The 21782-nt window shown below is 41.9% G+C and overlaps 1 protein-coding gene across 2 annotated transcripts in view; it reads left to right on the forward strand.

Annotated features, from left to right (window-relative positions):
• Positions 1-21782, forward strand: part of AIDA (axin interactor, dorsalization associated) — a 53974-nt gene that overhangs the window by 23863 nt on the left and 8329 nt on the right. Inside the window, exons 5-7 of one of the 2 annotated variants that reach the window (XM_043511724.1) lie at positions 12144-12207; positions 12698-12804; positions 15322-15333. In XM_043511724.1, coding sequence (XP_043367659.1) covers positions 12144-12207; positions 12698-12804; positions 15322-15333 — 183 coding nt within the window. The remainder of the gene's footprint in view (positions 1-12143; positions 12208-12697; positions 12805-15321; positions 15334-21782) is intronic. The other variant, XM_038393959.2, reaches the window with a different exon arrangement.

Below are 21782 nucleotides of genomic sequence, written 5' to 3' on the forward strand. Positions count from 1 at the left end.
TGGGAATGAGGGGTTCAGGGTATGAGAGGGGGCTCTGAGCTAGGGAAGGGGGTTGGGATGTGGGAGGGGGTCGGGCTCTGGGCTGGGGTGCAGGCTCTGGGATGAGGGGTTTGGGACGCAGGAAGGGGCTCTGGGTTTGGTGGGGGGATCAGAGCTGGGCAGGAGATTGGGGCACAGGCTTACCTCGGGCGGCTCCCAGTTAGCAGCGCAGCGGGGTTGCAGAGGCAGGCTTCCTGCCTGTCCTGGCACCGCAGACCACTCTGCATCCCGGAAGTGGCCAGCAGCAGGTCCGGCTCCTAGGCGGAGGTATGCAAGTGACTTTTGCCTGCAGGCACCGCCCCCCTCAGCTCCCATTGGCTTCCCTGCCAATGGGAGTGCAGAACCTGTGCTTGGGGCGGGGGCAGGGTGTGGAGCCCTGTGGCCGCCCCGCCTAGGAGCTGGACCAGCAGCTGGCCACTTACAGGGCGCAGTGTAGTGTCAGAACTAGTAGGAACGAGCCTGCCTTAGCTGGGCAGCACCGCTGATGGGACTTTTAACAGCCCAGTCGGTGGTGCTGACCAGAGCTGCTACGACCCAGTGCCTTACATTCAGCGACCCAATACTTGGTTGTGACCCGCAGTTTGAAAACCAATGCAGTATAGAATACAAGCATTTTAAAAATTCTGCACTGCTTAGTTGAATCTTCAACCTGCATATATCTTTTTGAACGGTATTGTATTACAGTTGTAAGCTCAGTGGGGTAGGAAACATGTCTTTTCTGTACAGTGCCAAGTACACCAGGTCTCGGCAAATAATTCAGAATATACCCTGATACCAAATCAACTCTTATCCAACACACTGGTGGTGGTATTGTAATAATGTCAAATTTTACTGAGGAAAATAGAAGGAAGATAAACTCTGGCAAGTCAAGTGTAAAAGTATAGATAGGAAAGCCCCCCCCCCCCCCAAATTTTTTTTTTTTTTGTTCTTCTGCTAGTAGCTCTTCAAATTCTAACTGCAAACTTTTTTAAGCACATCAGAAGCAGGAAGCCTGCCAAACAATCAGTGTGGCCACTGGATGATTGAGGTGCTAAAGGAGCACTCTAGAAAGACAAGTCTGTTGTAGAGAAGCTAAATTAATTCTTTAGATTGGTCTCCTCTGTAGAGGATGTGAGGGAGATTCCCACATGTGAGACATTCTTTTTAGGTGGCAAATCTGAGGAACTGTCCTAGATTGAAGTGTCAGTTGAGGAGGTATTGGAATAAATTGATAAATTAAACAGTAATAAGACACCAGGACTTGATATTCAATCAAGGATTCTGAAGGACCTCAGATATGAAATTTCAGAACTATCAATTCAATCAGCTTCTGTACTCGTTGACTGGTGGTTAGCTAATGCTCCAGAGGTGGTCCTGGTAAAGTACAGGTCAGGAAGTTTAACTACTTTACTATAGTTACAGTTTGCCTGGTAATAAACAGAATTATCAGATACCTAGATGAACATTGTGTTGGGGAAGAGTCAACACAACTTTTGTAAAGGGAAAACATGTCTCACTAATCTATTAGAAATCTTTGAAGGTGGTTGTCAAACATGCACAAGCATTATCTTGTTGATATAGTGTACTTGGACTTTCAGAAAGCCTTTGAGAAGGTTCCTCACCAAAGACTCTTAAGCAAAGTAGGCAGTCATGGAGTAAGAGGGAAGGTCCTCTCATGGATCAATAATTGGTTAAAATATAGGAAACAAAGGATAGGAATAAACGGTCAGTTTTCAGAAGGCAGAGAGGTAAATAGTGGGATCCCTCAAAGATCTGTACTGGTACCAGTAGTGGTCAATATATTCGTAAATTATTCTTTTTTGGGGGAAAGGGATGAACGGTGAGAAGACTAAGTTTTGCAGATAAGTTAAGTCCGAAGCTGAATGTGAAGATTTACAAGGGGATCTCAAAAAATGGGCAATTGGTCAACAAAATGGCAGATGGAATGTTGATAAATGCTAAATAATGCAGATTGAAAAACATAATTCCAACTATATATACATACCAAATGATGAGGTCTAAATTAGCTGTTACCACTCAATAAAGAGATTTTGGAATCATTGTGGATAGTTCTCTGAAAACATCCACTCAATGTGCAATGACAGTCAAAAAAGCTAACAATTTTAGGAAACATTAGGAAAGGGGTAAATAATAAGACAGAAAATATCATAATGCCACTATATAAATCCATTGTACACCCCTTGAATACTGCATGCAGTTCTGGTTGCCCCATCTCATAAAATATATGTAAAAATTGGAAAAAGTACAGAGATGAGGTATGGAAAAGCTTCCATATGAGGAGAGATTAAAAAGACTGAGACTGTTCAACTTAGATGACTAAGCAGGAACATGATAGAAGTCTATAAAATCATGAATAGTGTGGAGAAGGTGAATAAAAAGTTTTATTTAGCTCTTCATGTAACACAAGAACCAGAAGTCACCCAATGAAATTAAGTCAGCAGTTTTAAAACAAACATAAGGAAGTATTTCTTCACACAATGCACAGACTGCTCGCAAAAATCATTGCCAGGTGGCAGTGTGACGGCCAAAAGTATAAATGAGTTCCAAAAAGAATTAGATAAGTTAATGGAGGATAGGTCCATCTGTTGTTAAACAAAATGGGATGCAACCACATGCTCTGGTGTCCTTAAATCTCTTGACTGCCAGAGGCTTGGACTGGATGGTAGGATGTATCCACTCAATAAATTGCCCTGTTCTGCTCTTTCCTCTGAAGCATTTGGCACAGGCAAAATCAGAAAACTGGATACTGGGCTAGATGGACCATTGGTCTGACCCAGTATGGCCATGCTTATGTTCTTATGATGTCAGGTAAATCTCAGACCCTTATGTCCTTAGTCTAGTTCAGTAATGACCGGGACAAAATGTTGCTATCTCTCAATTCAGAAGTCATTTTTCCATTTCAGAAATAAAACAAATTTGTCTGCTCCATTCTCCTTCTGGTAATATTGGCTATTGACTTATCACCAGACATGTCTTTTGAAGTCAGAGGATCTGCAGCCATGCAAAGTACCATGAATGTCTACAAGACTGTCAGCTTCTAACACTTCCTTCATAAGCAAATACGTTTTTCCTTTTCCCCAAAAGAGTGAAAATTAGCAAGACCAGGCCACTTACTCTAACATGCCTCTCAGTCATATCTCCTATTGGACCGATCTAATATTTCATTATCATCATGTGATGTCATTGTCATGTGACTAAGCAGAGGTGGTGCATTGTCATGTGGCTGTCTGATGTTCTGCTCAGATATCAGACTGCGCATCACTTGAATGATTGATTGTTTTGGGCAGTAAAAGAATTTTTTCATACTTTTGCTGATGAAAATATGGAGTCTGGATATTTCGGGGTATTTCCTTGGGACCAAGAAGGGTATAAAACCAAGTTTTCCTGCTGAGGAGAAACAGAAGTTTCTCTCTCTCTTATATGACCCCCATTGCTGTAGTGTGTGAGCACCTCACAATCTTTAATGTATTTGTCCTTGCAACACCATTTTGAGATAGGGAAAGATATTTGGCTATTGCCTTGCTCAGCGTTTAGGTGCCAAAGTCTCATTTTGAAAAGTGACATAGGTGCCTAAATCTAAGTGACTTGCCCAAGGCCATGTATGAAGTCTTTGGCAGAGCAGGGAATTGAACCCAGGTCTCAAGTCCTGGACCACTGGGCCATCCTGCTTCCATCTCTATGGGTACAATTTGCAGCCGTCACAATGCATTTGAAGTCCCTGTGCTTCAGTGGAGATAGGTTATTAAGACCTTAATTGAGGAAAGCATCCTTACTGAGGAAACTACTTAAGCATGTGCTTAAACTTACGCTTTAAAGAGCTTTCCTGAATTGGGGCCTAAATGCCATTCTTAGAAATGGAAGGCCATATTTTGATCTCTGATACTCCACCTCCTCTGTCTGGCATCCTGGCATCCACAACAGTAGATTTGGGATTAGACTGTGGTCAGAAATATATATTTCTCCGCGCTATTTGCAAAAATTAATAAATGTTTTATCAACTACTGATTATAACCTCCATTGTACTTTCAGTGTTTGAGTCTGTAGCAGGCTGCAGTCCTTCAGGCAGCTTCTCTGAGCTGGCCCCTTTAAATTTCCTTCTGCTGGTTCCACCCAGGCAGCCACAAAGTCTTTCAAAAAACCAAACTGAACACAAACAAACCTTCATAGCAAAAGTCCTTTCCTCCCAGGCATCTCTGTTGGGTGCAGTCTTCCAGCCTTTCTCTGCCTGGAGGCCAGGTCACACCACCTCAGTCCCTTCTCCCGTGAGTGGGAAGGCTTAGCAGGCAGACAGTCCTTCCCTGAGTGTCCCCCTGTGTAAGGAAAGAAGCAGGTTATATGCTGACCTCTTTTGCAGAATTTATCCTGGGTCGCTGAGAGAGGGGAGCTTTGTCAGACCCTATGCTACAAGGCTCCCCATCCCGAGCCTGTAAAGAAACAATAGTCTGGGTTTTCCCAGACATTATCATCCCAGGGCCACAACCTCTCTTCTGTCACCTTCCTCTGCCATTTCCTAGGCCCTCCTCTGCTTCAGAATACTTGGAACAGGGTAACCTGGCCTCTGACAGCCCCTTCTAGCCTTAAAAGGCAAGTATTCTCCCTTCAAGTCTTTTGTTGTCAGTGTGATCATTTGTGAAGTTAGTGTATTAATATTTTGTTTAGCTTTCTGCTCAGCGTATTCTATAAACCAGAAGCTCTCAAAGTGAGGGATGCAGGGAAGAATACACAAGGAGCTTCGGAGGAGGGGAGGGGAACGTACTGCCCACATTTTACCTATAGCAATGAATAATGAGCAAAGCTGATTACTCCAGACATATCAGGTCCTCAGATGGCACGGTGCATTTTGATGGATTTCTGTTAAGCTTGTCTAGCATTATACAAAGTTATTGCCATCTGTACGTTAATCCGTTTGCTGTGACATGACCTGCACATTTAATTGTAAGCATGGAGTAATACTGAGGTTTTCAAATGCATTCAGCGTTGGCAAGTAGTTAGGCCAATGCTGAATGTCTTTGAAAATCCCCTCGTCAGCGTTCTACAATGGTCCAAAAGAATGCTGTGTAAAAGATTTATAGTGAGATTTTCAAAATTACCTGTTAAAGTTAGGAACATAAATCACTTTCAAAGGGCTTTGTGTTCCTAACTTCCTTGGATGCTTTCAAAAATCCCACCATTAGTGGGTGTCTGACACAGTTTTCAGCTGATGTAAATCACTATAGCTCAAATCAATGGAGCAACATCAAGTAAGAATCTCACCTGAAATGTAGAACAGACGTCACTTAGTAATTTAATTTAAAGACAGACAATATTGTGGTATCGTGTTAAAAAGGCTGTCATGGGAAACATGTATAAGATGTTAAATTACACATTTTGCCTGTGAAGACATATACTGTTTCTAACTTTAATTCAGTTATTTTACTTACATTTTACCCATATAGCATAGTACATTATGATATCTAAAGTTGTGATCCTGTCAGAGCTATAATTTTTTTTCTATTTACATCTGATAATTGTTGTCTGTCCTCCAGTGGCAATAAAGGTGAATTACCGAATAAGTCTTTCAGAGTGTTGTGTATTCGTAGTAACAAGTCTGTTTCTCTCTGAGAACAGAGAAGAATCTAATACTGCTTATACATGAAAAATGAAGTATAAACATTTTTTTTCTGATAGTGGGTTAATATAAAAGTCTGATCAAGTTTCTTTCTGTCTTTAGGCTGTGTTCCCTCTTGCAATTCACTAAGCTTGGATGGTTTTACTTTGTGTCTCATACACATTACCGCTTAGCTATGTTTTCCAGCACTGCAGGGGAATTTTGAAATTCATAAAAACCTCTTCTGTCCTTCGTCCAAAATGTTTGTAGTGTTTGTGTGCTATTAAAAACTGCTTTCCTTCCAAGAAGCAATAGGTATATCTCCCTCACTGACCTTTCAGGGATTAAGGCACTGGAGTGAGGCTCCAGAGATCTAAGTACAAGACTTAGCCTGCCACAGGCTCCCTGTGGAACTGTGGGCAAATCTCTTAATCTCACTGTGCCTCAGTTCCTTATCTGCAAAATGGTGATGCCCACTTTACTCACAAGGGTGAATTAGGATGAATTCATTATGTATTCAGCTACTGTGATGATGAGGCAGTTATCCTCATTTAGGTAGATAATGTCAGTAAAATGATGAGCTTCAGATTAAATATACAAAATCCAAATGATTCTTTCCATTGAACATTTAAGAGTATTAAACAATTATCAGGTTTTGCAAAAATGTTATACTACAAAACTTAATTCTGGGCCTAAGTTTAGGTATACAATGTTTTTTAAGCCCTCTATGCTGTTAGTATTGAAAACAAAATGTTTGGGGTATTTTTAATAGTTCAGTACCAGGCCTCCTAAAAAAGGCTGGAACAATACTAACCCTAATTTGCAAATGGGCAAGTCTGCAGTGATCATAGAATATCCCTTTTAAAAAGAATTCCAGGCAAATATGAATAATTACAGAGAACCTCACTCACTTACATCAGTGACTGGGAAACTGGTTGGTTAAATTTTCAAATTGGTGAATAAGTGAGCAGACTTCAAAAAGAAAGGCTAGTGTGTCATAGAAGGTACTTTTGATCACTTACAGTAATACTCATTGGATACTTTATAAAATGCTTACAATAAAGTATTCTGTAGTACATTTGGTAAAAATAATTAAGTTTTTGTAATACAAGCCTTCCCTACAGTCCTCTGTTATGTAAATCTAAGCTGGGAAGTGGAGAATGTCCCTTTCTATATTACAAGTCATGTAGTTAGTGAGGGGTTTTTTCTGTTGCAAAAATTGTAAGGGAAAGATTTTTATATGCTGTGGTCTGTAACGTACATATATTTGCGAGTATATACCCTCAGAGGCTTTCAGGTGTCCTGTGGCATTGTTAATGATGAGAAGATGTACTTGCAATGCACGGGGAGCCTGATTCCTCTATGCTAAACAGCCATCAGGCTTTTGTCTTTGAAAAGGAAGGATAACACATCCATTGCTAATTTTGATGCATTCTGGATGATAGGGGAATTTTCCTCACAGTGCTTTGGTGATGATCCTAGTCAACAAAAGTTAATGGATAATTATAGGTGATGCAGGTGGTGATGTCTATAGTTAAGGAAGCCTAATGGTTTTCCATCATTAGACTTTTTGACAAAATTATCAAGCAACAGAAACTTAAACCATTAGGGCTGAAATTCTTCATGCTTTGTGTCTGCCACGTGTTGAATTTTTTTTTTTTTAAAAGACATTTCAGCTAAAACAGTTAAGGTTCTCAGCAGCACTGGCTACTGGGAGCACATCAGACTTGTTCTATCTTAAGGTTTTATACTGCCACTCATTACCATAGTATCTGAGACTCTCCCATGTAAAATCAATAGCAAGAATAATGGATGTCATGGAATCACTGGGGTAGAACTTTTGGGGGGGGGGCAAAGGGGTGGTTGGGAAGTTTGTAGGGGTTTGAAAATAAAAGGAGTATTCAAAGTGAGTATCATGTATGCTCAGTGCTTAATTTGTAATGAAAGAGGTGCTGGCGCTCAAGCAATTTTTTTACATTCATAACTGATGCAGCGCTAGAGGTGCTGAGGCTATGAACTGCCAAGCCCAGAGGTGCTGGGGCCCAGCCCTAGCAAGCCCTGCCAAATTAAGCACTGCATATGGTGTAAAGGCTTTCTCGAAGAAGGCTTTTCACCACTTTCTAAAGAGGGTCTGTCATAAATATAAAGGGACGGGTAACCACCTTTATGTATGCAGTAATATAAAATCCCTTTTGGCCAGAGGTACAGAATCCCCTTACCTGTAAGGGGTTAATCAGTTCAATTAACCTAGTTGGCACCTGATCAGAAGGACCAATGGGGAAAGAAGATACTTTCAAAGCGGCCGGTGGGGGAGGCTTTCTTTTTGTGCTCTGTGTGTGTATTCTCAGGAGACAGAGAGAGACCAAGCAAGTAATCCAGCTCCTACTGAACGATACCTTTAAAATTACAGAAATAGTAAGTAATAGCAAGGAAGTGCGTTGGAATATCTTTTGTTTTAGCTTGTGAATTTTCCCTATGCTTAGAGAGAGGTTTATCCCTCTTTTTTTTTTTTTTTTTTTTTTTTTTTTTTTTTTTGTAACTTTAAAGTTTTGCCTAGAGGGAAATTCTCTGTGTTTTGAATCTGATTACCCTGTAAAATTACCTTCCATCCTGATTTTACAGAGGTGCTTCTTCTACTTTTTTTTTTCTTTATAGTAAAGTTCTGGGTTTTTTTTAAGAATCTGGTTTTAGTGTCCTAAAACCCAGGGATTTGGTCTGTGCTCAACTGTACCAATTGGTGAGGATATTATTCTCAAGCCTCCACAGGAAAGAGGGTGAAAGGGCTTGGGGGGAATATTTTGGGGAACAGGAACTCCAAGTGGTTCTTTTCCTTGAATCTTTGTCTAACTCACTTGGTGGTGGCAATGAATACTGTCCAAGGACAAGAAGGGATTTGTGCCTTGGGGAAGTTTTAACCTAAGCTGGTAGAAATAAGCTTATGGGGTCTTTCATGCAGATCCCCACATCTGTACCCCAGAGTTCAGAGTGGGGAGGTAACCCTGACAGGGTCAGACTTGGGATTCACTGGGTCTCCTCTGGAAGTTTGTCCCAGAGCTTGGTCCCTTCACAGAGAATGCTTGTCTGAGCTCTCATGATTCATCCTGGTCTTTGTGATCTGAATTGTCCCGGAGGAGCGCAGCTGTCATGGGGGTTCACAGATCAAAGTTTGGTCATTGATGTAGGTGGAGCTTGATCCATTAATTGCCTTGAAAATTAGGACCAAGGACCTAAACTGACACTAGATGCCAACTGGGAGCTGGGGAGGGAGCTTAGCCCAAGCATGATGTGTTTACGGAAGCCTGAGCCATGGTGAATTGGGGCTGCTACATTCTGTACCATATGGATGCTGTGAGTCAGTTTCACATTCAGCTTCTGATAAAAATGATTTACAGTAATCCTGCTTGAGCCAGCTGCTCTTCAGCCAACAGTTAATTTCCTGTAGGCAGTCTGACGTTTTAGAAGTGGCAGTGGCTACATCAGTGAATGCCAGAGAATGTCAAATCAAGTTCAAGGTTTCAGTCCTTATCTTCAAGGCCTTAGTGGCCTGGGCCCAGGGTATCTAAAATATCACCTAAAGCTCCAGGATACAGACTCTGGTCATCAGCTCTGATCCTTGGGTACAGTGGAACTTCCTACCATAAGAATAAAGCTCACTTCCAGGAGATGGAGCTTTCCGTGGGAATGGAGACTGTGCAGTGAACTCAAACAGGAGCTAAGGACCATGACACACCTCACTACCTTCCACTTAAGGTAAAGATGCACTTTGACCTAGTCTTCCCTAATAAATGCATAGCAATACGTGCATTTAAAAAATATTCCCCAAATCAAAATGCTCCCCTGCAGCCACACTTCTTTTCTTGGGGGGAAGATGAGAGAATGCATGAAGAACACACACATGACAGATGTTAATTATGTTGCTGAAGGCATTCAGATACTGTTGTAAATAGGTTCTTCTACTGCGATTATGTAGAATAAGTTTGAGAAAAATGTTATGCCAGAGTAAAATTCTTACAGTTGTTTAGTTGGGAAACTGTTACTTCCATTCTTTGATTGGTGAAGGGATGTCACACTGGTGCCCTCTGTGGTTCCCATGAAAATTTGCCCGAATTTTGGCAAGTTATGAGCTTCTGAAATTTTGGAGTTAGCACATGCTCATTAGACTTATTAGAATTTGGCAGCTAAATTCTCTGAAGATTTGGTCTGTATTCGGGGCTTTCTCCATCCTCTCACAGCTCATGTCTGTGACCAGACTGCACATGTGTCATCCACTCAGAAGGATCAAGCAGGACATTCCTGGCAATTTTCTCCCTACTTCCACAGGCTGATGTGGTATTAGGCAAAGGAGCTGAGAGCAGGAGCATCCCACCTGTGCTCCCTCCTACCAGTACCCAGGCAGCATGGAGGAGGAAGATGCCTGACCCAAATCAAATGATATGTTGTGAAGAATGTGGTGGATGATGGGCACAGGAACCCAGCAGGGGCAGCAGCTGGGGAGTGGGGGTGGAGGAAGGGAACTGGGGCTGTAGGGAGAGGTTTACTGGGTATCTATCTTGAGATACCTGGAGTCTGATTTGCAGATGTGCTGAGTAGTCACAGCTGCAACTGAGGTCAGTGGGAGCTGTGCTCTGAACATATAAAATGCCAAATGCTCTTAAAAATCAAGCCCTAGGCTTCTTAAATTGGTTTTAAGTTCTGTGCTTCAGTTACCCAAGTGTAAAATTGGTATAATAAATTCCACCTCACAGGGGTGTTGTGAAGATTAAATCATTGATATTTATGAAGAACAAAGATGTGACAAAAACATCATAGAAAACCCCATGAGTAATGAATAGTTCCTTATGTACTGTAGGGTTTGGATGGTGTGCACAGTGACAGATGAGTATAAATATTGACTAGCTTCGTTCCATGAGCACCATCCATTCTGTGTACAGAATGAGGCAGGGGTGCTGTGGAAGGAAATAGTATGTGGCCATTTAAGTAAAGACTGTATCATAATGTATACTGTCACAAGACAGGGCTTCTCCCCAGCTTCGAAGGACTCATTGCCACTCCCACAGTCTCTTAAGAGTTTTTTTTTAATTGTCTATACTTAACCAATTAACCAGAAAACTATTCCTCAGCTCATCCTTCACATCTCTGGTCTCACTGCCTTCTCTCCCAGGGGACTCTGGCAGTCCTGCTACTCCTGCTTTGTAACTCTCAGCCACTTCTGTTCTCCATAGCCAGTCCTCCCTCACTGGAATTCCTTCTATAATCCCAGGTGCTGCCCTACCCTCTTAAATGACCAAATGCTCCGACACATGGGAGGTGGACCTACTTCAGTGACAGGTGCCGGTTACCCTGTGATCTATACAGTTAAGCAGGCCAAATTAAGGTTGCATATGCAACCATAACTCTGGCACTTCCTAATTTTTGAATGCTTGACTTTACACCCTTAATGTAGTTTTTTGGCTCGAATGTAGATTTAGGGGGAGAATTTCAGAAGCACAGAGAGCAGTTAGGCACCCAAGACACATGGAGAGTCATTAGCTGTTAGGCACCTAACTGCCATTTGTGCCTTTGGAACCAAATTGGCTTGCTCTTGAACTGGACCCCCGCCATACAAACTGATAGATTTAAATTGGGGAGTTTCATCTGGGTTTTCTGATGATAACATTGGAGGGTGGAGTTTTCAAAAGTGCTGAAGGGAGGTAGGTCCCCAGCTGAGGTGCTTCTGAAAATTCCACTTTCAGTTTTTGAATCCACTGGTTTAAAAAAAAAATGCATGTGAGAGAGAGAATAAGACCCCATAATTGAAATGGGTAAGTTTCCTGTATTAAGCGCAGAGCTGCAAATTTGCTGCTACTTTCCTGGGAGCAGCTACAGCCTTCAATATCCACTGGTTTCCTAAGGGTCTCATATTATTCTTTGCTCTACTTTGAATTTTCCTGGCTCTGCATGTTAGCTTGCCTTGTATGCCTACGTGGGATAGCAAGTCTCAACGAAATTACACTTCAACAGCACCACAGTCAGACTTTAATAGTACCTGTTCTAGATATATTTGCTATAAATCTGTATTTGCTATAAATGTACTCTAGGTGTGTATTAAGGAATGTCAGTTCTGGGGAATTGTCAGCCTGATTGGAGCTAGGATGGATGCCTGTAATGCTAACATCTGAGAACTCCTGCCAAGGATTGCCAGTACCAAAGTTATTGTCTCAGGATTGCTCCCACTACACTAAGGCTCATTGTTTCTCTTCATACTTCTGACAATGTAAATGTGGCTAAACCCTCGCCTTTCTGGGTAGCTGTATCATCTTGAGCTAAGCTATTATGTGGACGTGACCTTATTGTGATGATGTAATTCTAGTTGTACTGTCACTGGCTCTTTGGTGCATTTGATGTATCTGTCACAAGGGCACCATGAGAATGGACACAGACAGCACCATTAAGTTGTGCAGGGTAGGTTTTTTTTTGTTTTGTTTTTGTAAACTTCATTTTCTTAGCAAATGAAATCTGCTTTTTTTTTTCTTTATAGTCTTAAAGAATATCCTCACCTATAATAAAGAATTCCCCTTTGATGTTCAGCCTGTCCCACTCAGGTAAGGAAAATTGTGGTTTTGTACATGTAAAAACTGAATTGGTATGAAAGGCAGCATGGTCTAGTGGTTAGAGCAAAAAAAGTGGGAGACATGAACTCCTTGGGTCGCATACTTGCCATGTTGCCTTGGTAACACAATTTTTTTTAAAAGCAGCCTCTTATTTTGGGGTACCTAAACTTTAGATACCCATAGCCTTTTTTTGTGCCTCAGATTTGTTAAACATTCAATGTCACTTGAAATTAGTGGAAAAATCAGGCCCCTGGTATCCAAATTTAGAGTCCACTCAAATTTGGCCCATAATCTCTGTCTGTCTAATTTGTATGCTAGCTTTGCAGGCTCAATTTGGTTAGTGTGTATAGCATCAGATGATCAAAAGTGCTAAGTGTGTGTCTTGGGACAATGTGTTGCTTCTGCGCTAAATCTGGGGGTGGTGACTTTTTTCCAATCATAAACTTTATTTTAAGATAAGTCACTAGGTTTTGTCTTACAGGAAGATTTTAGCACCTGGAGAAGAGGAGAACTTGGAATTTGAGGAAGATGATGAGGATGGTGGAGCTGGAGCAGGGTCTCCAGATTCTTTTCCTGCCAGAGTTCCAGGTAGGGTGACCAGCTTCATCATCTGAAATATTTCATACATCAAGGAAGGGACGTGGGACTTGTTTAGAAGCTGTTATAAGGGGAAGCCATTTCCAGTCACTCCTGGATCATCTTCAACAGAACTTCTCGAATGGTTAGACAACAAAGCAATACATATCTCATAGAAATTTTGGACTAGTGGCTGAACCAGATAGAGTTAATCAGTGAGAGCCATATTTGTCCCTTCAGTGAGGAGATGAAAATTATAGCTGGGTATTTTCTGTCTTGCTTTCATGGTGAATCATTTGTGAGAGATACTAGTTTGCATTAAACTATTGTGGGGTGTTGCTTTGGTTTTGCTATCCAAAGGATAAATCACTGTCCATATGAAAGCATGTGGAGCAGTTGATACATCTACAGGTCCTAGTGAGGACACACCTTGTTAATTACATTTTTGTCTGCTGAAGATTCATGGGGATAAGAGTGGAAAATTAGAATCAGAGGGATTTTGACCTCCTTATTGTTTCTCCTCATTTCTTCAGAGCAAATTACCAAATTTAAGTTCTGGGAAGGGGGAAAAAATTTGGTACTAGAATTGTAGGCAACATAATTGGGGCAGGGACTCTCTTCATCTGTGCATATACTCTATAATATAAATGATTCATATATGCAACGGCTGATTTAGTAGAAGTATGAAATTTTAATGCCAATGTGCAGACTACACATGACTAGCTTTATGGTATAGTATATAACTGCAATTTCTGAATGCTGTTGTCTTGCTGTTATCATGAGAAACTGTGTAAAAGTGAGTTCTGTCAGTTTCAAATAAGCAACTCCCAGGATATTACTTTTGTCTTCCCCTCTGTATGGCTGTACGTCTGTGTTGTCTTTGGTGTTTGTCACCTCTGAAGTTCTGTTAATGAGAAGTAACATGACAAGTTGTAGTTGAAGATATCCTTAGTGAATCTAAGGATTAAATCCTACACATAGTAAGGGGACTACTTTTGTAGCCAAATGATCATACCTTAGTAAGAAGCAAAATTGCTACAGTGGTTTGGGGTTGAGGGAGATGCTTAAATAAAACAGGGTGTCTAACATTCAACACACTGGCTACTTAAAATGCTTAAAGTAGGTAAAGAGTTGGAAGGACCCCGGGCAACTCAGAGAAATGTGCAACTATATTGCATTTAGGTCGCCCATATTGGCAGCAATTGAAAGATACCACCATTTAGTGGGTGATGCTCAGTAAGAATTGGGTTGAGGCCTCCAGTTCAATTCACAGTCTTTTACAGTGCAAAACTACCACAATGAAAAATACATTGATGCCAATGTTAGACACCAAGAATGAGCTACAGAGACTGAATTAACATCTCATTCCAAGAGGTGGCATCTTCATTTCAGAGTCGGTGAAGGTACAACGGCAGAGCAGCGTGGAGAAGCTTGCACTGGCCTCCCAGTGGTACACCTGTTCTGAGGGTAAATGGACAGAGCTCTGAACCCACCACTTCTTAAAGAAGCATTCAGTTCACATGAACAGAACACAGCTCTGTTCTGAAAAGTAATGAGGTACAAATGGTACCTTCTTACTTAGCAGATGTACTCCTGGGGTGGGGTCACAGATCTGCCGTTTGTTGTTACAGAAATGTGTTTACTGCTTTTAGTTCCTTTTTAGATGTCTTGGCTCTGCAGGGATGAGAGAATGAGCAGGATTCTGTTCCTCCTTGTGCCTCATAAACAGCACAGTTACTAAGCTGCAATCAAATACACCTTTGCAACCCCACTGAAGGCAATGGAGCTGCGCAGGTGTCACTAATTAGGAACCTGTAGAACCTTTAGTACAAGTGATGTGCAAGAAGGGAAGAACCCCGCTTGAAGTTGAAGCTAAATTGGGTTTGCAGGGTTGATGGTTAGAAAAGACACGTTTATTGGTAAACCTAGCACACTAGATATAAAATCAGAGTGAGATAACACACATTGGGCCCCACAGAGCCATTCTTACAGAATCACTTTTCAGGATAGGACCACCCTTCAAGAGTAGGTAAGGGCACCCTGTAAATTTAGTATTAACACATTTAGTTTGTTGCCCAACTTGAAGCATGAATTGCACTTGAACCCTGCCTTTCACTTAGTTTTGATGTTGCCTTCAAAAAGGAAGTCATCCTTAATGCAAACAATCTAACAGCTTTGAATTGTCTTGCCACTTGGTACAATCCGGATTTCTTTTGCCTTTCATGTGGGAATATTTGTGTGGCGTAATTAGTTAACCTTGGATGTTGGCTTGTCACTTTTCTGTGGCTCAAACTAAAATAAAAATAAAATAAACTATTTACTATTGACGACTTGAGGCTTATGAATCTAAGCAACAGACTGTCCCAGTTGTTTCAGTGGGTTAGATTGTACTTTCTTCACTTATAGACTTTGCTTCTGTATTCTTTTAATTCACATTAGATTACTGTATTGTCTAATTGTTCATGGTCTTGTCTTCTGCATTCATGGCTTCATCATGTTATCACATGCTAAACCATTCATCTAACTCAGGAGTCATTGAAGGAGTCATTTTAATGTGTATAGTCATTGCTGTGGCATCTTTCATTTATATCTTAATTCCAAGTGTCAAAGTATAATTGTTTTTGTAATGAAAGAATTGGGCTTCTCTGTGTATAAGTAACTGGTGAGTTGACTTGCAGCTACAGAGAAAGGAAGGATCATGTTTTAGTGTAGCACCTTAGATGTGTCTCTAGAAATTTGCTTAAAGAAAAGGAGTACTTGTGGCACCTTAGAGACTAACAAATTTATTAGAGCATAAGCTTTCGTGAGCTACAGCTCACTTCATCGGATGCATTTGGTGGAAAAAACAGAGGGGAGATTGATATACACACACAGAGAACATGAAACAATGGGTTTATCATACACACTGTAAGGAGAGTGATCACTTAAGATAAGCCATCACCAGCAGCAGGGGGGGGAAAGGAGGAAAACCTTTCATGGTGACAAGCAATGTAGGCTATTTCCAGCAGTTAACAAGAATATCTGAGGAACAGTGGGGGGTGGGATGGGGTGGGGGGGAGAAATAACATGGGGAAATAGTTTTACTTTGTGTAATGACTCATCCATTCCCAGTCTCTATTCAAGCCTAAGTTAATTGTATCCAGTTTGCAAATTAATTCCAATTCAGCAGTCTCTCGTTTGAGTCTGTTTTTGAAGCTTTTTTGTTGAAGGATAGCCGATCTTAGGTCTGTAATCGAGTGACCAGAGAGATTGAAGTGTTCTCCAACTGGTTTTTGAATGTTATAATTCTTGACGTCTGATTTGTGTCCATTTATTCTTTTACGTAAAGACGGTCCAGTTTGGCCAATGTACATGGCAGAGGGGCATTGCTGGCACATGATGGCATATATCACATTGGTAGATGCTCTCAAAGAAACTGCGGAACCACCTGATCAATATCCTCTACAGCAAACAGGGAAGGATTAAGAATGAGCTCTCAAAACTGGATAGTCTCATAAAGAACCAACCTTCCACACAAACTTCCTCGTGGCTGGACTTTACAAAATCTAGACAAGCCATTTACAACACACACTTTGCTTCTCTACAAAAGAAAAAGGACACTAAGCTATCTAAACTACTACATGCCACAAGGGGCCACAACAGTGGTTCCCGTAACCCACCCAGCAATATTGTTAATCTATCCAACTATACTCTTAGCCCAGCAGAAGAATCTGTCCTATCTCGGGGCCTCTCCTTTTGCCCCTCCACCCCCACGAACATGATGCAGTTCTGTGGTGACCTAGAATCCAATTTTCGACGTCTCCGACTCAAGGAATATTTCCAACACACCTCTGACCAACATATTAACCCATAGAGACCTTCCTACCAACACTACAAAAAGAAGGATTCTGGGTGGACTCCTCCTGAAGGTCGAAACAGCAGCCTAGACTTCTACATAGAGTGCTTCCGCCGACGTGCACGAGCTGAAATTGTGGAAAAGCAGCATCGCTTGCCCCATAACCTCAGCCATGCAGAACACAATGCCATCCACAGCCTCAGAAACAACTCTGACATCATAATCAAAAAGGCTGACAAAGGAGGTGCTGTCGTCATCATGAATAGGTCGGAATATGAACAAGAGGCTACTAGGCAGCTCTCCAACACCACTTTCTACAAGCCATTACCCTCTGATCCCACTGAGAGTTACCAAAAGAAACTACAGCATTTGCTCAAGAAACTCCCTGAAAAAGCACAAGAACAAATCTGCACAGACACACCCCTAAATCCCGACCTGGGGTATTCTATCTGCTACCCAAGATCCATAAACCTGGAAATCCTGGATGCCCCATCATCTCAGATATTGGCACCCTGACAGCAGGATTGTCTGGCTATGTAGACTCCCTCCTCAGGCCCTACGTTACCAGCACGCCCAGCTATCTTCGAGACACCACTGACTTCCTGAGGAAACTACATTCCATTGGTGATCTTCCTAAAAACACCATCCTAGCCACTATGGATGTAGAAGCCCTCTACACCAACATTCCACACAAAGATGGACTACAAGCCATCAGGAACAGTATCCCCAATAATGTCACGGCTAACCTGGTGGCTGAACTTTGTGACTTTGTCCTCGCCCATAACTATTTCACATCTGGGGACAATGTATACCTTCAAATCAGCGGCACTGCGATGGGTACCCACATGGCCCCACAGTATGCCAACATTTTTATGGCTGACTTAGAACAACGCTTCCTCAGCTCTTGTCCCCTAATGCCCCTACTCTACTTGCCCTACATTGATGACATCTTCATCATCTGGAAAAGAAGACTTTGAGGAATTCCACCAGGATTTCAACAATTTCCATCCCACCATGAACCTCAGCCTGGACCAGTCCACACAAGAGATCCACTAACTGGACACTACGGTGCTAATAAGCGATGGTCACATAAACACCACCCTATATCGGAAACCTACTGACCGCTATTCCTACCTACATGCCTCTAGCTTTCATCCAGATCATACCACACGATCTATTGTCTACAGCCAAGCTCTACGATATAACCACATTTGCTCCAACCCCTCAGACAGAGACCAACACCTACAAGATCTCTATCATGCATTCCTAGAACTACAATACCCACCTGCTGAAGTGAAGAAACAGATTGACAGAGCCAGAAGAGTACCCAGAAGTCACCTACTACAGGACAGGCCCAACAAAGATAATAACAGAACGCCACTAGCCATCACCTTCAGCCCCCAACTAAAACCTCTCCAACGCATCATCAAGGATCTACAACCTATCCTGAAGGATGACCCATCACTCTCACAGATCTTGGGAGACAGGCCAGTCCTTGCTTACAGACAGCCCCCCAGTTTGAAGCAAATACTCACCAGCAACCACACACCACATAACAGAACCACTAACCCAGGAACCTATCCTTGCAACAAAGCCCGTTGCCAACTGTGTCCACATATCTTTTCAGGGGACACCATCATAGGGCCTAATCACATCAGCCACACTATCAGAGGCTCGTTCACCTGCGCATCTACCAATGTGATATATGCCATCATGTGCCAGCAATGCCCCTCTGCCATGTACATTGGCCAAACTGGACAGTCTCTACGTAAAAGAATAAATGGACACAAATCAGACGTCAAGAATTATAACATTCAAAAACCAGTTGGAGAACACTTCAATCTCTCTGGTCACTCGATCACAGACCTAAGAGTGGCTATCCTTCAACAAAAAAGCTTCAAAAACAGACTCCAACGAGAGACTGCTGAATTGGAATTAATTTGCAAACTGGATACAATTAACTTAGGCTTGAATAGAGACTGGGAATGGATGAGTCATTACACAAAGTAAAACTATTTCCCCATGGTATTTCTCCCCCACACCCCATCCCACCCCACACTGTTCCTCAGATATTCTTAAAAAGAAAAGGAGTACTTGTGGCACCTTAGAGACTAACAAATTTATTAGAGCATAAGCTTTCGTGAGCTACAGTTCACTTCATCGGATGCATTTGGTGGAAAAAACTGGCTTATCTTAAGTGATCACTCTCCTTACAGTGTGTATGATAAACCCATTGTTTCATGTTCTCTGTGTGTGTATATCAATCTTCTCTCTGTTTTTCCACCAAATGCATCCGATGAAGTGAGCTGTAGCTCACGAAAGCTTATGCTCTAATAAATTTGTTAGTCTCTAAGGTGCCACAAGTACTCCTTTTCTTTTTGTGAATACAGACTAACACGGCTGCTACTCTGAAACCAGAAATTTGCTTGTTTTACTTGTCTTGATTTCTCTTGCTTTCTGTCTAGCAGCATTGCTGGTTGCATTTATAACTGAGTTTCTTTCAATGGAGTGCATGCCTAGGTGGCTTTGCATTGCTAACCGGAAATGCTTTGTGGCAGAAGTTGGGCTACAAAATGACCTCACAAATACTCTTTCATTCTTGCATGTTACCCCAATGTGTTCTGTGTCCTGCATGGAAATAAGTAGGGTTCCCTGTCGCTTAGGCTAAAGTGACTGAAGTTTATCTCCTGGGTAGTTTTTTCACTCAAGACTGTTAAAACTGACAGGCCCCTGGAGGGAGGGACTGGAATTCTCATGTCTAGTCTTTTCTTCACTAGACCACAGGATCAAATTTTTTTCAAAGGTTGCTACCAGCTGATAGTGTCTGTATGAGATGGATCAATCCAAATCCTGAGGCACACACATTGCGGCTTGTATGACATGGACATACATAACTGTCACATTCTTAAGCGGTCTTAGAGGTGCTAGGGATTAAAATGGTAAGGAGACCCAGGAGGTGGAGAGGGACATTTGATGGAAGCTTGAATCGCTATTCCTTATCATCTACCCTATGGGCAGATAAGGGACTTCACACAGTCAATCCGGCATCCTCCAGGATCAGTAAATTAACATGGGGAAAAAATAAAATTCTTAAAACAAACCCAAGGAAAAGGCCCAATTCTGCCCCCTTCCTAAAGTGCTTTTTTTATTTATTAAATATCCCATGGTAACAAAAACCCTCTGTCCTCCCAAGCATTAGATGGCGAAGACTTGAAATCACAGGTTTTATATTATGCCCCTGGCTGGATTCCTTGTTCTTTGGAGATGGCTTTGGCATGCCTCCTTCAATTTTGTGTTTGATACTGGATAGGCAGGGAACATCTACAAGCATGTAGGGAGCACAGGAAAGAGCTGGTTGAGATACAAGCCCTCATTTTTAAGCATGTCTAATAAACATGGCAGGAAAACCCATGGCTAACCACAGTGCCAGAGAAATGGCTCTGTGTTGAAGTAGGATATGTCAGCAATTTTCCCAAACATGAAAAGTGCCTGTTTTCATTGGTATTGTGGACTATCCAGTTCAGTCTTTAGTTTTGATTCATTTGTTCCCAACTCTGCAGTTAGCACTCTTTGTCCCATCATTAAATGCTGGGGGCCAAATCCTGTCTTTAGGTATCTGAGTGGAGCTATGACCCACTCTGCTGTGAGATGTGGTCCCCTGTGGTGGCTGGTATATAGAAACCATAAGTCTATTACAGCTGTCAACTAAGGCCATAGAGACCCATGGTTTTGTTACTGAAGGTTCTGGGTTCCAACCTTGTTAACGACCCCAATGAGGTGGTGGGAATAGTCATACAACCTATATAGAAGTCCTGGTTGCTGGGGGTGCAGTTCTATGGGCAGAATATTTGGTCCTTCATTTTGAAGCCTGTGTCTCTGTCATAATGTAGAAAAGAAAACTTAAACCTGTGGAGGGGATGACTGACTCCATTTGCCAAGGGAAATTATTTCTTTTCATTTCTGGAGTCATAAAACTTGCAATTGAAAACAAGGCTTTACATCAGACTTCCTCCTGAGTTTGATTACTTTCTCTTACACTGTTTGTGAATCTAGCACCACTAACACCAGATTCTGTCTTAAAACCTCCGAGCTTTGTCTAAAATCAGCATGAAGGAAATACTCTATAGTTGATTTCAAGGGTATTTGACTTCTTGGACAACAGGGGATGGATCACTCGATAATTGCCCTGTTCGGTTCCTTCCCCCTGAAGCTCCTGGCATTGGCCATTGTCAGAAGACAGGATACTAAGCTAGATGACCATTGGTCTGACCCGTATTGCCATTAACATCAGTCAGTATCTTATCAGTTCTTATCAAAGAACATCTTTGATTTTCTTAATGTTTAGCTGAAAATGACTTTGCATCCCTCATATTCTCTCAGTTCTGGCAAATGTTTTTTTATTTTTTTATGCTGCTGCCTTTTGATGTCTAATGCCAATAGATGCTAAATACTCTAGACCAATGTTTTTCAACCTTTTTGATACCAGGAGCCAGCTTGCTGCCTCCCTAAACTGTGTCAGGGAAATCTCAGGGACCAGCACTGGTCCACGGACTGGTCGTTGAGAAACACTGCTCTAGAAGAACCTTGCTGATCTGGTATTTCTCTTATCTCACTAGGTGGTGGGGTTCATACCGGTGCAACAGTCCCTTTTCTATTGCTCCCATCTCTTTTACTAGTTGTAAATGATCAGCATGAAGCTGGTGGATGGATGCCTGGACTCCCTGCAACCACAAGTTCTAATCCTAGCAGGGTGGTCTCAGTCCTTAAGAGCTATAGAAATGGAATTCTATTGCAATTTACAATGCGTGCAAATCCGAGACCTGAAAACCAAAGGTCCTATCTGCTCTGCTTGACGTTAAAGATCCCACAGCGCTTCCTGTAAATAGATGCTTACCCTGTCTCTCTCAATGTTGTTTAATATGTTATGCACTGACTTGCCACTCTCCAGAGCTGGTGACTTTCTTTGCACCCTATAAATGTATAAACCACTTTGAGATCTGTTGGTGTTAGATAATTGTATGTGTCATCAGGATACAAATCCTTGGCCTTAGGACTTATCCCTATCCCTTCTCATTATCCACTGTAGGTTGTGGTGGACAAAGGCTTCCATGAGCAATGAAAATGGGGGAAGGACTCAAGTAGGGCCCTAGCTGTA

This window comes from Dermochelys coriacea, chromosome 3 (assembly GCF_009764565.3).
Source record: "Dermochelys coriacea isolate rDerCor1 chromosome 3, rDerCor1.pri.v4, whole genome shotgun sequence".
Taxonomy (NCBI): domain Eukaryota; kingdom Metazoa; phylum Chordata; order Testudines; family Dermochelyidae; genus Dermochelys; species Dermochelys coriacea.